Raw genomic sequence first — 11,838 nt, forward strand, 5'->3', positions numbered from 1 at the left:
GAAGCAGAAGCTGGTTGGGATCTTGAATGTGCAACTTGCCCATTTGCATTCCAAAACCTTCACTTTGCTTTGTTGTGTGACGTAATCAAGACAAAAAAAAAGACAATAGGAAGAATAAGTTACATATATTCGACTAACCTCTTTGAATAAGGGGACATGGTACAAACTGTAAAGGCCAACCCCTCTCAGCAACTTTGGTCCACACTAGATGCTTTGCACGCTTGGTCAATCCAGCGCTGGACCCATATGAGCCCGACCACAAATTTATGCTGTCTGTATTATATTTCTAGCCGCATGTTAAAAGCCACATGCATATGTCACAGTTTTCTCTCTCTCTCTCTTTATTTGTATTTATTTTTTATTTATTGTTTATTTATTTTTCTTTGTGACCAAATTTCATGTTTGCTTTTTATAGAAAGACCCCAAGAAGTTTTCCCGAGGAAAGAATTGCAGTTTATAAAAGCAGTTAAAGTAAACCTTCAAGCGTTTTCTTGATGTTTCTGCAGAAGGGGGGTGGTAGGGATAAGACAAGTGGTCTGACACTACTGCTTCCTGTTGTGGAACTTTAAGAGCAATTGGGCCAAACCATATCAGGTAATTCTTAACTTACCATGTTTGTGTAATTTCTACCCTTTTTTACCAAAATTCTTTACATATCTAAACGCTTTACAGCAATTTTAATCTCATTTTTAAATTCACGCACACACACTCTCTCTTCGTCTTCTTTTACTGAAAGGTATAGCCAAGTATGAGTGACTCCAACAACAAGTACCCTCCACCCGAATACCCCCCATCAGGTGCTCCACAATACAACAATGATGGCAACAACAACAACCACGATGGCACCTACTATGTGCAGCCTGACTTGGAAAATGTAAACAATGAAAAACCACAACCTTCACAAGACTTTGACCAGAGTTTCAAGATTGAAAAGCCAAGATTGAACGATTGGCCATTCACCATTTTCTTTTTGCTAGTAGTTGCTGGATTCATTGCGGTTGCAGGTATAACTTTGAATGGGTTGAGAGAGACATACTCCGACCAAGGGTCTGGTATCTATGGCTCATCTAATTCATTCACCGTGAATAGAAACACTGTCATTCTTTTCGCCTTTGTTATTGTCTTGTCGATAGTATTGGCTGCGTTGGGGCTTTTATTCATCCGTACATTTGCAAAACAGTTTATTTATGTCGCATGCGTCTTGAATGTTGTACTATCGATCGGAACTGCCATCTTTTACTTTGTTGAGCATTACTACAGTGCTGCAATTGTGTTTTTGATATTTGGATTGTTTGCTGCATTTTGTTATTGGAGATCGAGAAGTAGAATTCCCCTCAGTGCAACAATATTACGAATTGTGATTGATGTCATGAAGCAATATCCATCAACCTTGGTCACAGCATTTTTTGGACTCGTGATTAGTGCTGGTTTTGGTGTATTATTCAGTGTTGTGATTGTCGGTACTTATGTCAAGTATAAGCCAAACGCGGATAACACCGCGTGTGAAGTTGGAGGGGGATCGTGTAGCCAAGGCAAGTTGGTTGGTGTTCTTGTATTTGTGTTCTTTGCTGGATACTACATATCTGAAGTTATCAAAAATGTTATTCACGTCACTATTTCGGGAATCTATGGTACATGGTACTACTTGTCCAATTCCGACCAAGGTGCTCCAAGACACCCTGCTTTATCATCGTTCAAAAGGGCTTTGACTTACTGCTTTGGGTCCATCTGTTTTGGTTCGTTGATTGTGGCATTTATCCAATTGGTGAGACAATTGCTCAACATTGTGAGGTCGCAATTTGTCGATTCATTTGCTGGCCAGTGTGCTTTAATCATTGTTGATTTCATTGTTGGCTTCATTGACTGGTTAGTTCAGTACTTTAACAGATATGCCTATTCGTATGTCGCACTTTATGGAAAATCTTATCTCCGCTCAGCTAAAGACACTTTTGATATGTTTAGATTCAAAGGTATGGATGCATTGGTTAATGATATGTTCATCAATGTGGCATTGAACTTTTACTCATTGTTTGTTGCTTATTTGTCCTCGTTGTTGGCATATCTTTATCTTAAATTTACCAAGCCTGGGTACAATTCTGATGGTAACTACTATGCTCCTGTTGTGGCATTTACATTTTTAATCTCGATGCAAATCGCTAGTATCACCTTGAGTGTTATAGGTTCAGGTGTTGCCACATTCTTTGTGTGCTTGAGTAAAGACCCTGAAGTCTTGCAAATGCTGCAAAGAGACGAATTATTCAACCAAATTCAAAGAAACTATCCTCAAGTGTATGAAAAGATCAATACAGATCATTAGTATTGCGTGTATTCTAATATAAGCTAAGTTAATTCCAAATGGCTTCATGATGGTAGATTCTCTGATTTTAGTCGCGACTTTGTTCACAATTTTGGTGACAACCAAAAAAAATAGCACGGTTAAGTAAAGACTCCAGCAAACACACGCAATCATAATAATGTTGACCCTTGCCATTGGCGACTTGTTTATTCCTGAAAGAGCTATAGATATTCCCAAGAAGTTTAAGAAACTATTGGCTCCTAATTCACAAACCGTACCCACCAACAGCAAAATTAATCGCGTTGTATGTTTGGGTAATATTCTCAATTCAACATCGACTCTACAGTTTTTAAACAATATTTCACCAAGGTTTGAGCTAGTGAAAGGCGAATACGATGATGCTAGTATTGTATCACAACAGTTGCAATTGATTGCAGATTCACAGTCTAAGTCACTGCCAAGAAGGAGTGGCAATTCTGCCATGAAAGTTCCCATGTACAGTCGATTCGTGCATGATAATTTGAAAATTGGGTTCACCAGTGGATACCAGATTGTTCCACGAGGCGATCCATTGGCCCTAAGTGCCTTCGCAAGAGAGTTGGACGTGGATGTGTTGATATGGGGTGGAACGCACCGAGTTGAAGCTTATACGTTGGATGGTAAATTCTTTGTCAATCCGGGAAGTGCAACTGGTGCGTTCAGCTTTGATTGGCCCGAAATTGAAGAGGATGACGAGGATGAGAAAGAAAAGGCAGACGAGGAGACGGAGGACGCTCAGAGAGAACAAAATAAAGAGACGGCGACCATGGATGAAGCAAATGAAAATGAAGGACCTACAAATCAAGAACAAAAGGACACAAAAGAACCAGAGGAGAATACAAATTTGCAGGAGAACAAAGACAAAGGAGACAATGAACTGGAAGCTTTCAAGAAAACACTATATGAAGTGACAGAGTTAAACACCAACATCCCCTCGTTTTGTATACTTGATACCAAGGGCTCTACGTGCATTCTTTACATCTACACGTATTTCAACAACGAAGTCAAAGTGGATAAAGTCACATATAATAAAGAATAAAGCACATTTTATTTTTCAAGCTTGTACCGAACTATAATGTAATACAAAGTCTTTTCTAATCTTTTCCCAATTATGGGGGTCAAAGAAAATGTAAACCCCCTTCTCTACATCCTGGCCAATCAACACTGGCTCCACGTTGCTATCCTTTGTTAGCCAGACTTGAATATCTTTATGGTATCGCCAATTTCGAGCAACCAATTCCCTAGCAGCATACTCTTGCAAAGTGTCCCTCGGTTTCATATAAAATATGTAAAACAAAGTTTCATCGGTGAAGTTTTGGATCTTAGAATCACATGTTGAGGGGTCTATTTGATGGTTCTTCAACTGAGAATTTTGTAGATGTAACGGTATTTGAAAATGTGGTTCGACTTCACTTCGAGAAGTTTCCAGCCACGGGCTTGCAAGATTCTTTAAAATGTTGACATTGGGTGATAGGTCCAATCCACACTTGCTGATGTCTTGACCAATTGCAAAACTCGTAAAATCCGACTGCTCCATTCTTACCAACGAGGATAAGCCTTGTAGACCATATTTGGCTAAATCATTAGCCTCTGTGTTTGTCGGTAGCGTTGTTGCTTGACTAGATCCAATACTTGCACCCGTATTTACCATATTGACTCTGTTGTATGTTGTGATGTTGATGAAGTGGGTGATAATCAAAGACTTAACACGGAATTAAATTTTTTTTTTTTTCATTTTTGTTCTTCCTCTCCAGATGTCAAAATTGCTTTAACCATCGCAAAGCAGCAAGGCAACATATACTCTTCTTTTTCCTTGTCATTGATACACAGCTTGAAACAATGCCAGAGTCTAGAAGAAACATTCCCAATATTATCATTACCGGTACCCCAGGATGCGGTAAGTCATCACATTCGCAATCACTAGTCGACCAGCTAAATCGAGGATTCGCCAAAGAGACAACGATAAAGTTCAAGCATTTCGATGTCAGTGCCTTTGCAAAAGAACGTGAATGCCTTGAGTCTTACGATAAGGACCTAGATACCCATGTTGTTGACGAGGATAAATTGTTGGATGAATTGGAACCAGAGTTGGAAAAAGGTGGTGCTATCGTAGATTGGCATTGTTGTGAGATATTTCCTGAACGGTTGATTGACCTAGTTGTTGTTTTACGAACAGATAATTCGAAGTTGCACGAGAGATTGACAAAGAGGAATTACAAGGATAACAAAATACAGGAGAATTTGGACTGTGAGATAATGGAGGTCATCTTAACAGAGGCAAAGGAGAGCTATATACCTGAGATTGTTATTGAATTGAGAAGTGATAAAGCTGAGGACTTGGATGAAAATGTGGATAGAATTAGCGCCTGGGTTGAAAATTGGATCAAAGACCATCCAAGGGGAGTTACAAACGAATTGCAAGCCGCGGATGGTGCGGTTAACGACAGCGATGATGACGAGGAAGATAATGAGGATGGCGAGTTGGTAACCAGTGGAGAAGATGAAGGTCTGTATGTTCCAGACGAGGAGGAAGATTCAGATGATGCTCTTGCTAGTTACCACGAGTCGGAAGACCCCGCTACTGTGGAAGAAGGTCTTACCGACCAGCAGAAGTTCGATCTTGAGCAAAAAGAGCAAAATGATGTGGATGTACTTAATGAAGAAGACGAGGAAACGAATGAGTACGATGAGCACCAAGAGGATGTGTCGGAGTAAACATACAATATGTATTCTTTCAATAGATATCAGTAACCGACTATTTGAAACTCTAAATCAATTTTCATTTCTTGACAGTTTGATTCTGTTCTTCAAACAAATTGACAAATTTTTGCACCTTGCCAACTTTGATGAACTTGAACTTCTTGTTTTGCTTTATGTACGATGGAACAGCAGCAGAATCCGAGTTATACGCAAATTGCAATCCATATTTGTCGTCAGTATTGATCATCGACACTGAATGACTTGAAGACATGCGCGATACCGCCCTCCTTTTAGTCGGCGATTGGAAAGATGACTTGCGCGAAAACTTCATTATTTCGTCATCATCACAAAACTCTTTCTTTGGCGACGAGGATGAAAACCTGTGCACTTGAAAGTCATTGGTATACTCGTTGTCAGATTCCTCGTACGAAACTTCAACCAAGTCATCGAGGTGTATGTGATTTTCTGGCGTCAAAGGTGAAAACCTAATAGCCTCGTCCAATGCATTGCCTTGGAACAAAACTTGCTGTTCGTCTCCATTCAACTGCTTGTCATCATCGTTGTGTCTTAAATTATCTATATTATCAAGAAAAGTGTGTTTAAATTTCAATCCCTTCTCTTCGTCACTAATCTCACTAAACCTTCTTCGGAATTCGTCAGTTAATGTCTCATTGGAAACCAATGGCTCGATGATACCTCCTTCATTTTCATCTGCTAAATACAACGCATCGTCCTCACTGCATTCTAAAGTCGAATCACTGACGTCGGAGTGGGAATGCATACCATCATTCTTTGGTCTGCTTTTGCCTTGATTCTTTAACAACGTATATGTTTCCTTTATGTACTGCTTAATCTCAGCCACCAATTCACCTCTTTGGTCGCAAGACTGTAGTAGGTGAAAGTTTTCATCTTCTTCTAATATGAAAGATTCCGGGGAATCAAAATTGGAAATAATTAATTTAAAGCTGACAACGAATACATCTTTTGTCAGAAGTGCATCTGGATGAATTTTGGTTCGTTTCTGATTAGTGATAATATCGTAAAGGTAGCTTTGTCTCAACAAAGCATTTGAGTCACCACCTAGCTGAACCACTGAAATCATGTTCCTCTGTAACAATGCAAGAAGGTTAGATGAGCCTCGACGTACTAGCGCATTTAGTTCAATATTAACTGATATTTCAACACAGCGATTGCTGCTGCATTCCTCTGAGATTCGTTTATGTTTCGATTTTGATATGGAATGGATTAAATATGCAACTTTCCTTGGTATATCTGACGAGTGGATAAAATTTGGTTTTATTTGATCATTACCCGAAACTGCGGAACGGGTTAATCCACGAGCACCAAGCTCCAGTGGCCGACGATTGATTGTTTTGTTCAAGTTCATTATTGATGACTTGAAAGTCTTGGGGGTAATATCTTTTTGTGACTATTTGGATGCCTGGTAGAATACACAGGTGCAACTAAAACAAACTTGAGCGTAGGAGGGTAATATTAGTCCAGTAATATGCTGTGTGGAGTTAATCAACTGATTGCAACCACCGTACTTTGTCTAATCTGATATTGATCTTCTTTAAAATCGTGGCCTATTGTTGCCCTTTTGTTTACTTTTCGGATTCTGGCGCTACACTTTGTGAAGTTTTTCTTTTTTTTATTCGTCTCTTTGGGAAAACCTCCATGCCGCAATAGATCAGAGTCAAAACTGTATCTTTCAAACGTCAAACATTCCTACTGAGCACACACACACAGCTGTTGGGCAACATACAATCAGCCATGTCATCCTACTATTTTGCTATGATTGGAACTCGTGATAACCCCTTATACGAAGCTGAGTTTTCGTCCTTCAAAAATGCGCCATCTTCTATCGTTTCGCCTGCATCTCAAACGTCGGTCATTCCAGGCACGTCACAACAACTTCCCGGAAAATCACAATTTACCACATCCACGAAAGAATTGCTACCGTTTATAGCAAATGCAAGCCTCGACATAATAGAAGAACAAATGTGGTCAACACAGGTGTTGAATTTAGGCAAGATTGATCAGTTTTACGGGATTAATATTAGTGCATATTTGACCCAAGGAAGCATCAAGTTTGTCCTTTGCTACGACTCAAACAAGGATGATAATAGCATACGGCAGTTTTTCCAAGATGTCAATGAGCTTTATGTAAAGGTGTTGATGAATCCATTCTATAATGTAAATGATGCAATACTTGCTCCAGAATTTGATTACAAGGTGAAGCTACTAGCTAAAAAGTATTTATAAACAAGAGTATAGATCAATTTCGACTGGTGTAGTATGTAGATCTCAAATATAAATCAAATTGGTAAAAGTTAGACTATTCTGCCTTTTCTGCACCTTCTGGAGGATTTTGCAATACCTTCTCAGTTTCGATTTTGTAATCGCCATTACTGGTTTCAACAATGATGCCCTGTTTTTTCAAAGTTTCAAACATATCTTGAGGGATCCAGCCACCAGTAGCACTGAATGGACTAGAGACTGTCTCCATCTGATAATCACTCAAATCCAGTTGATGTTTATCCAAAAATTCCTCATCATACTTGATTGGAAATTCTGGGTCTTTTTGGTCCTGGTTGACAATTTCGTTTGCAACATAGGCATCCCACATGGCTTGCAATTGGATAATAGAACCTTCAACATAGAGGTAATCCTTTGGCGTTTTCAAGTCAAGGGCTTGTAGGTATGGCGATTTCAAGACTTTCAAGTGTGGAGATGCAACGGCAATCAAATCATGCCTGTTTTTGTTCAACTCAACTTCCCAAAGTCTTTCATTTCTTGTTTTGTAGTACATAAACTCATATTGCTGCTTTTCTGCTGGCTCCATCTCGGCAAATCCTGGAATATCTTCCTCTAAGTTGTACACTTTAGCTCCATGATAGGAGACAAAGTTTGGATAACTTGTCAAGATGAATGGCTTGATTGTGGAACTCTCGAAATCGATAAAGTAATTGCCCTTTTTAGATTCAATCACATTTAGTGGGTCCAAGTCAGGGACAAACAATTTTGGTTCGAATAACTGTTCAACATTTTTTATAGATTTTGAGTGAGGGTTCAATAACTTTGGAGTTATTGTTTTCAAATGTTCAAAAGTCTTTATTTGATCCTTCAAAAGCTGTTTGTCTGATACGTCACCAGCATCGGCATCGACAATTGCAAGTTTGTTCTTGGCGTTTTCCAACTCAATATCAGCAACTGATTCCATCACCTGTAACAGATTGGAAGCATCCCAGGGTCCATTATATTGATCGATTGTCTTTTGCGACAACTTGTTTTTACCCTTGGAAAATTGCCTCTCAACACTTGGACCAATTCTCCATCTCATTAACAACTTTTCGTCCTCCTCGCCGTTGTATGGTTCTTCAGCTTGTAATGTAGGTGCAACATCATTGTAAAAGTACAACGAACCAAATTTATTGAATTTGATGTTGAGAATATCGTCTTGAAACTTAGCAATTGGTTCAATTACTTGTTTCAATTTCTCATCAGTCTCCTTAGAATCAGGGTCTAACGGATGCCACTTTTTCATCAACAAATCACCTTCAATGAATTCTTGTAAAATGAATGGAGAGCCCACCTCATTCTCAGTATCCACTCCATACGAGATAACTTTGGGGACGCTTAAATTCAACTTCAAATTTAAAAAGTCTAAAGTGGCCACTTCACTCTTGATTCTGGAAGCGATTGCTGCCTTTGAATCTATCTTGTAAGGGATTCTCAATACCAATTCTTTACCGGTTGATAACGTTACCTTGTATATTCTATGGTGTTTTCCTTCATGAATGGAAGCAATGGAATTGACAACAAGTTTATCAGATTTAGAACCAATTAGCTCATCTGTCAAGTTATTTTGCAACAAAAATGCTCCTTTGTTCTCCTTTGGTGCAGTTAGTTCCTTAGAACCCACTCTGACTTTATTTAAATCATTGAGAAACGACGTCAACCCTTCAATTGAAAATACTGTCTCACGTTGCAATTTCATTAACTTGTCATTCTTCAACCATGAACCCCAACTATACTGAAAAAAGGGCGTCCTTTTAGGATCTTTTGAGTCAGACAACTTTGTGAATACTTCGGTGGCTCCATTGTCATTGGAAGTAGTACTAGCGTATTTTCTCGATACTGCGGTAATTCTTGCAATGCCTGCAGAATTTCTGGAAATGGGCACTCCTCTCAAACTATTTCTTGCAATTCTAGATAACATGTTGTAAGAAATAGTTTTAATCTAATGGAAAGGGAAGAGAGTTGAAAATCGGAATGGCAAAACTGTATCAAAAAAAAAATCATCTAGAAAAATTGAAAGTGAGTCACGTGAACAGATGAGTTTTGCGACCCTTTGCAACATTTCACACTTTTAGTCTTACATAGTATTACATTAAACATGTACACAATATCTATCTATCTAACTTTAAGTTCATTTTGCATACTAGCTTTCAAATCCATACATGTACTGGCTATCAATGCATAGATCTACTGAATGGACGTTTAATATTTCGTGGTAAGAGCTTGATGCTCCTAGGAGTTCTTTTGACAAATTATCCATGTCACTAGTATGGCCGTCAGTCAAGGTGATTTCCAACAATTTGTTTTCAATCTTTTTGAATACCTCGGCACATTTCTTTGCTACAACCCAGTCACTTCCAAATGCTTGAAATATTTCTATGCAATAGCATATCTCCGTTTTTGATTCCATTAGATCGATGGCCCATTTGCATAGACAATACAAGATTGTAGTACACACCATAAGAAACCGGTACAATGTGGTCCAATTCAACGGGAGTGACTTGGACTTGAATAGCTTGTACGTTGATGACAAGGTCTGCAAGCACGCTTTACCCAAGGTGTCTAGCTTGTCCTGCAGCGGTTGTGGGTTCAAGTATGAAGGGCGGTAAAGAAGGATAAGCAAATGGTTGTACCTAGCAGTGAACCACGGTATCAGCGCCCTAAAGGCTAGTGATTGTTTGGGCCTGGTTGTCGTATGCTCCAACTCATTTGCATTACTATGCCACTCCTCAATTTCATCGCGTAGTTCTTGCAAAACCTGCTCGCGCAAGGCTTCTTCGGGCTGACCCTTGTTTTGGAAATGCTTATGCACGTTAACCGAATGAACTCTTCGCAAAATTTGTCCTTCAATTTGTCTCAAGTGAATGACTAGTCGATAAGTGGTAATGTCATCTAATTCATCGTCATCTAGTATCTGCGGAAACGGGACATTGATATCATCATCATGGAGAGCCACTGGTCTACCCAACGTTACCGAGGTCAATCGGTCAATTGTGTAAACAGACCACAAAAGTCTCGTTCTCATTTCGATTTCTCGTGTCGTCATCCGTTCCGCTTCTTGCTTGGAAACCGCCTGGTTCAATCCCAAGTGTATGGCCATTCTAGCCAACTTTCCAGCAATTTCCCACGCAATAAATTCGGCCGGGTTGAAAAATGAGTACAATGCCAATAGCATTAGATTCTTCATGCTAACTATATCATTTTTGGAAATGTTATTGTGTACGCTAGACAATGCCATGGAGACAAAGTATTCAGAAATCCGTTTCTCCCTCCCGATAATTCCCGATCTTTCCAAATGGGTGCCTCCAATCGCCAACACCATATATAATTCATATTGGTCCTGGAACTCTTCCAATGACACACAGTCACTATCGCCCTGAAACATTTGATTGAATTTGACGAGAAATTCATTCTTGTTTATCACCGGGCATATCCTGTACGTGTGCATAAAGAATGCATTCATTATTCGTGTTAGCAAAACTTTATCAATTATGGGTGGTATGATGCTAACATTTGAATTTGTCTTGATACCAACTGCACCGTACAAGACTTTGGAAATTTGTTTTGGATAAGCGTCAAAACTTGGAGCTCGAGCGTCGATGGGATTTAGGGTCACAGGAGGAGTTGAGAGTGATGAAAACGATTCAAGCTCGTTGTTGTGGCTTTCTGATGGATCGTCTTTTTGTGGCTGTTCCTGTTGCTGTCCGCTACTTGGGGTCATGGATCTCAAATCAGAATGGTTAGGCTCTATACTCGCATAAGACATGTTGTAGTTTGTCTGTAGTTGGGGATGGAATAATCTGGCTGGCGGATTTTGCATTTGGTCCAGTTGTTGTGTAAGGTACGACAGACTATCCAGAATTGCAGGACTCAAGTTTTCAAGGCCATGAGATATGTTTGGACTTTTTGGGTTTAATATATCATGTGGGGTTGTTGGTCCTTCTTGCTTATTCTTCAACTTGTCCTTCTTCGTCACTCGTTGTTTCCGGGGCACATATTGACACTCTTCTCCTGCCTTGTCACAATTTGAGCACTCTGGCTTAGCTTTGTTGCATTTTTTCTTTAGTTTCCTGCACCTCAAGCAGCTAGTCACTTTAGCTACTGGCTCATGGCTAATTTGCTCGATTTGATGATGATTGAAGTTGTTGCCATTTCCATCAGTTACTGGAAATTTTTTTACTCTGAATTTTGTCACGGATGGGTCTGGTGACAGCATGACGAAGCAGTCAAGTTTGTAGTTGTTCTTTTGTTTCGCTAATTGTCCTCTTACAATCGAAGGTGGATTCTTAAGCTGGCAAGTTTTGAAAGTTTTTTGGTTTTTGTGATTTGTCTTTGCCCCAAAGCTTTATTTTCTTTGCAAAAGCTTTTTTTTTTCAGTTTATGCCGCTACGGGTCGGATTAGATATGGCGCCACAACGTTTTACGATACGGGAAAAGACTGATATATCTAATTATCATCTTTTCCTTTGAAAGAAGAACAATCATTTGAAATCATTCACCAC

General features: G+C 39.4%; 8 protein-coding genes across 8 annotated transcripts; 4 read left to right on the forward strand and 4 right to left on the reverse strand. All coding sequences in view use genetic code 12, as the record gives it.

The window, feature by feature from the left end:
• Positions 1 to 748: 748 nt before the first annotated feature.
• Positions 749 to 2,317, forward strand: CANMA_004536 (uncharacterized protein; the record flags this gene model as incomplete). Its single annotated transcript, XM_051816823.1, has 1 exon — positions 749 to 2,317. The coding sequence occupies one exon, from the start codon at positions 749 to 751 to the stop codon at positions 2,315 to 2,317; it is 1,569 nt and encodes a 522-aa protein (XP_051669843.1).
• A 157-nt stretch (positions 2,318 to 2,474) lies between these two features.
• CANMA_004537 (retromer subunit) lies at positions 2,475 to 3,374 on the forward strand (the record flags this gene model as incomplete). Its single annotated transcript, XM_051816824.1, has 1 exon — positions 2,475 to 3,374. One exon carries the CDS (start codon positions 2,475 to 2,477, stop codon positions 3,372 to 3,374), a length of 900 nt encoding a protein of 299 aa, XP_051669844.1.
• A 15-nt stretch (positions 3,375 to 3,389) lies between these two features.
• Positions 3,390 to 3,986, reverse strand: CANMA_004538 (CCR4-NOT core subunit; the record flags this gene model as incomplete). The annotated part of the gene is made up of 1 exon (XM_051816825.1): positions 3,390 to 3,986. One exon carries the CDS (start codon positions 3,984 to 3,986, stop codon positions 3,390 to 3,392), a length of 597 nt encoding a protein of 198 aa, XP_051669845.1.
• Positions 3,987 to 4,174: 188 nt separating this feature from the next.
• Positions 4,175 to 5,050, forward strand: HBR1 (nucleoside-triphosphatase; the record flags this gene model as incomplete). The annotated part of the gene is made up of 1 exon (XM_051816826.1): positions 4,175 to 5,050. One exon carries the CDS (start codon positions 4,175 to 4,177, stop codon positions 5,048 to 5,050), a length of 876 nt encoding a protein of 291 aa, XP_051669846.1.
• Positions 5,051 to 5,114: 64 nt separating this feature from the next.
• CANMA_004540 (CTA9) lies at positions 5,115 to 6,422 on the reverse strand (the record flags this gene model as incomplete). The annotated part of the gene is made up of 1 exon (XM_051816827.1): positions 5,115 to 6,422. The coding sequence occupies one exon, from the start codon at positions 6,420 to 6,422 to the stop codon at positions 5,115 to 5,117; it is 1,308 nt and encodes a 435-aa protein (XP_051669847.1).
• A 386-nt stretch (positions 6,423 to 6,808) lies between these two features.
• Positions 6,809 to 7,300, forward strand: CANMA_004541 (trafficking protein particle complex subunit 2; the record flags this gene model as incomplete). Its single annotated transcript, XM_051816828.1, has 1 exon — positions 6,809 to 7,300. The coding sequence occupies one exon, from the start codon at positions 6,809 to 6,811 to the stop codon at positions 7,298 to 7,300; it is 492 nt and encodes a 163-aa protein (XP_051669848.1).
• A 73-nt stretch (positions 7,301 to 7,373) lies between these two features.
• Positions 7,374 to 9,257, reverse strand: CANMA_004542 (AIM9; the record flags this gene model as incomplete). The annotated part of the gene is made up of 1 exon (XM_051816829.1): positions 7,374 to 9,257. One exon carries the CDS (start codon positions 9,255 to 9,257, stop codon positions 7,374 to 7,376), a length of 1,884 nt encoding a protein of 627 aa, XP_051669849.1.
• A 222-nt stretch (positions 9,258 to 9,479) lies between these two features.
• On the reverse strand, positions 9,480 to 11,552 carry CANMA_004543 (Zn(II)2Cys6 transcription factor; the record flags this gene model as incomplete). The annotated part of the gene is made up of 1 exon (XM_051816831.1): positions 9,480 to 11,552. The coding sequence occupies one exon, from the start codon at positions 11,550 to 11,552 to the stop codon at positions 9,480 to 9,482; it is 2,073 nt and encodes a 690-aa protein (XP_051669850.1).
• Positions 11,553 to 11,838: the final 286 nt, after the last annotated feature.

This window comes from Candida margitis (assembly GCF_024628925.1).
Source record: "Candida margitis strain CBS 14175 chromosome Unknown scaffold21, whole genome shotgun sequence".
Taxonomy (NCBI): Eukaryota; Fungi; Ascomycota; class Pichiomycetes; order Serinales; family Debaryomycetaceae; genus Lodderomyces; species Lodderomyces margitis.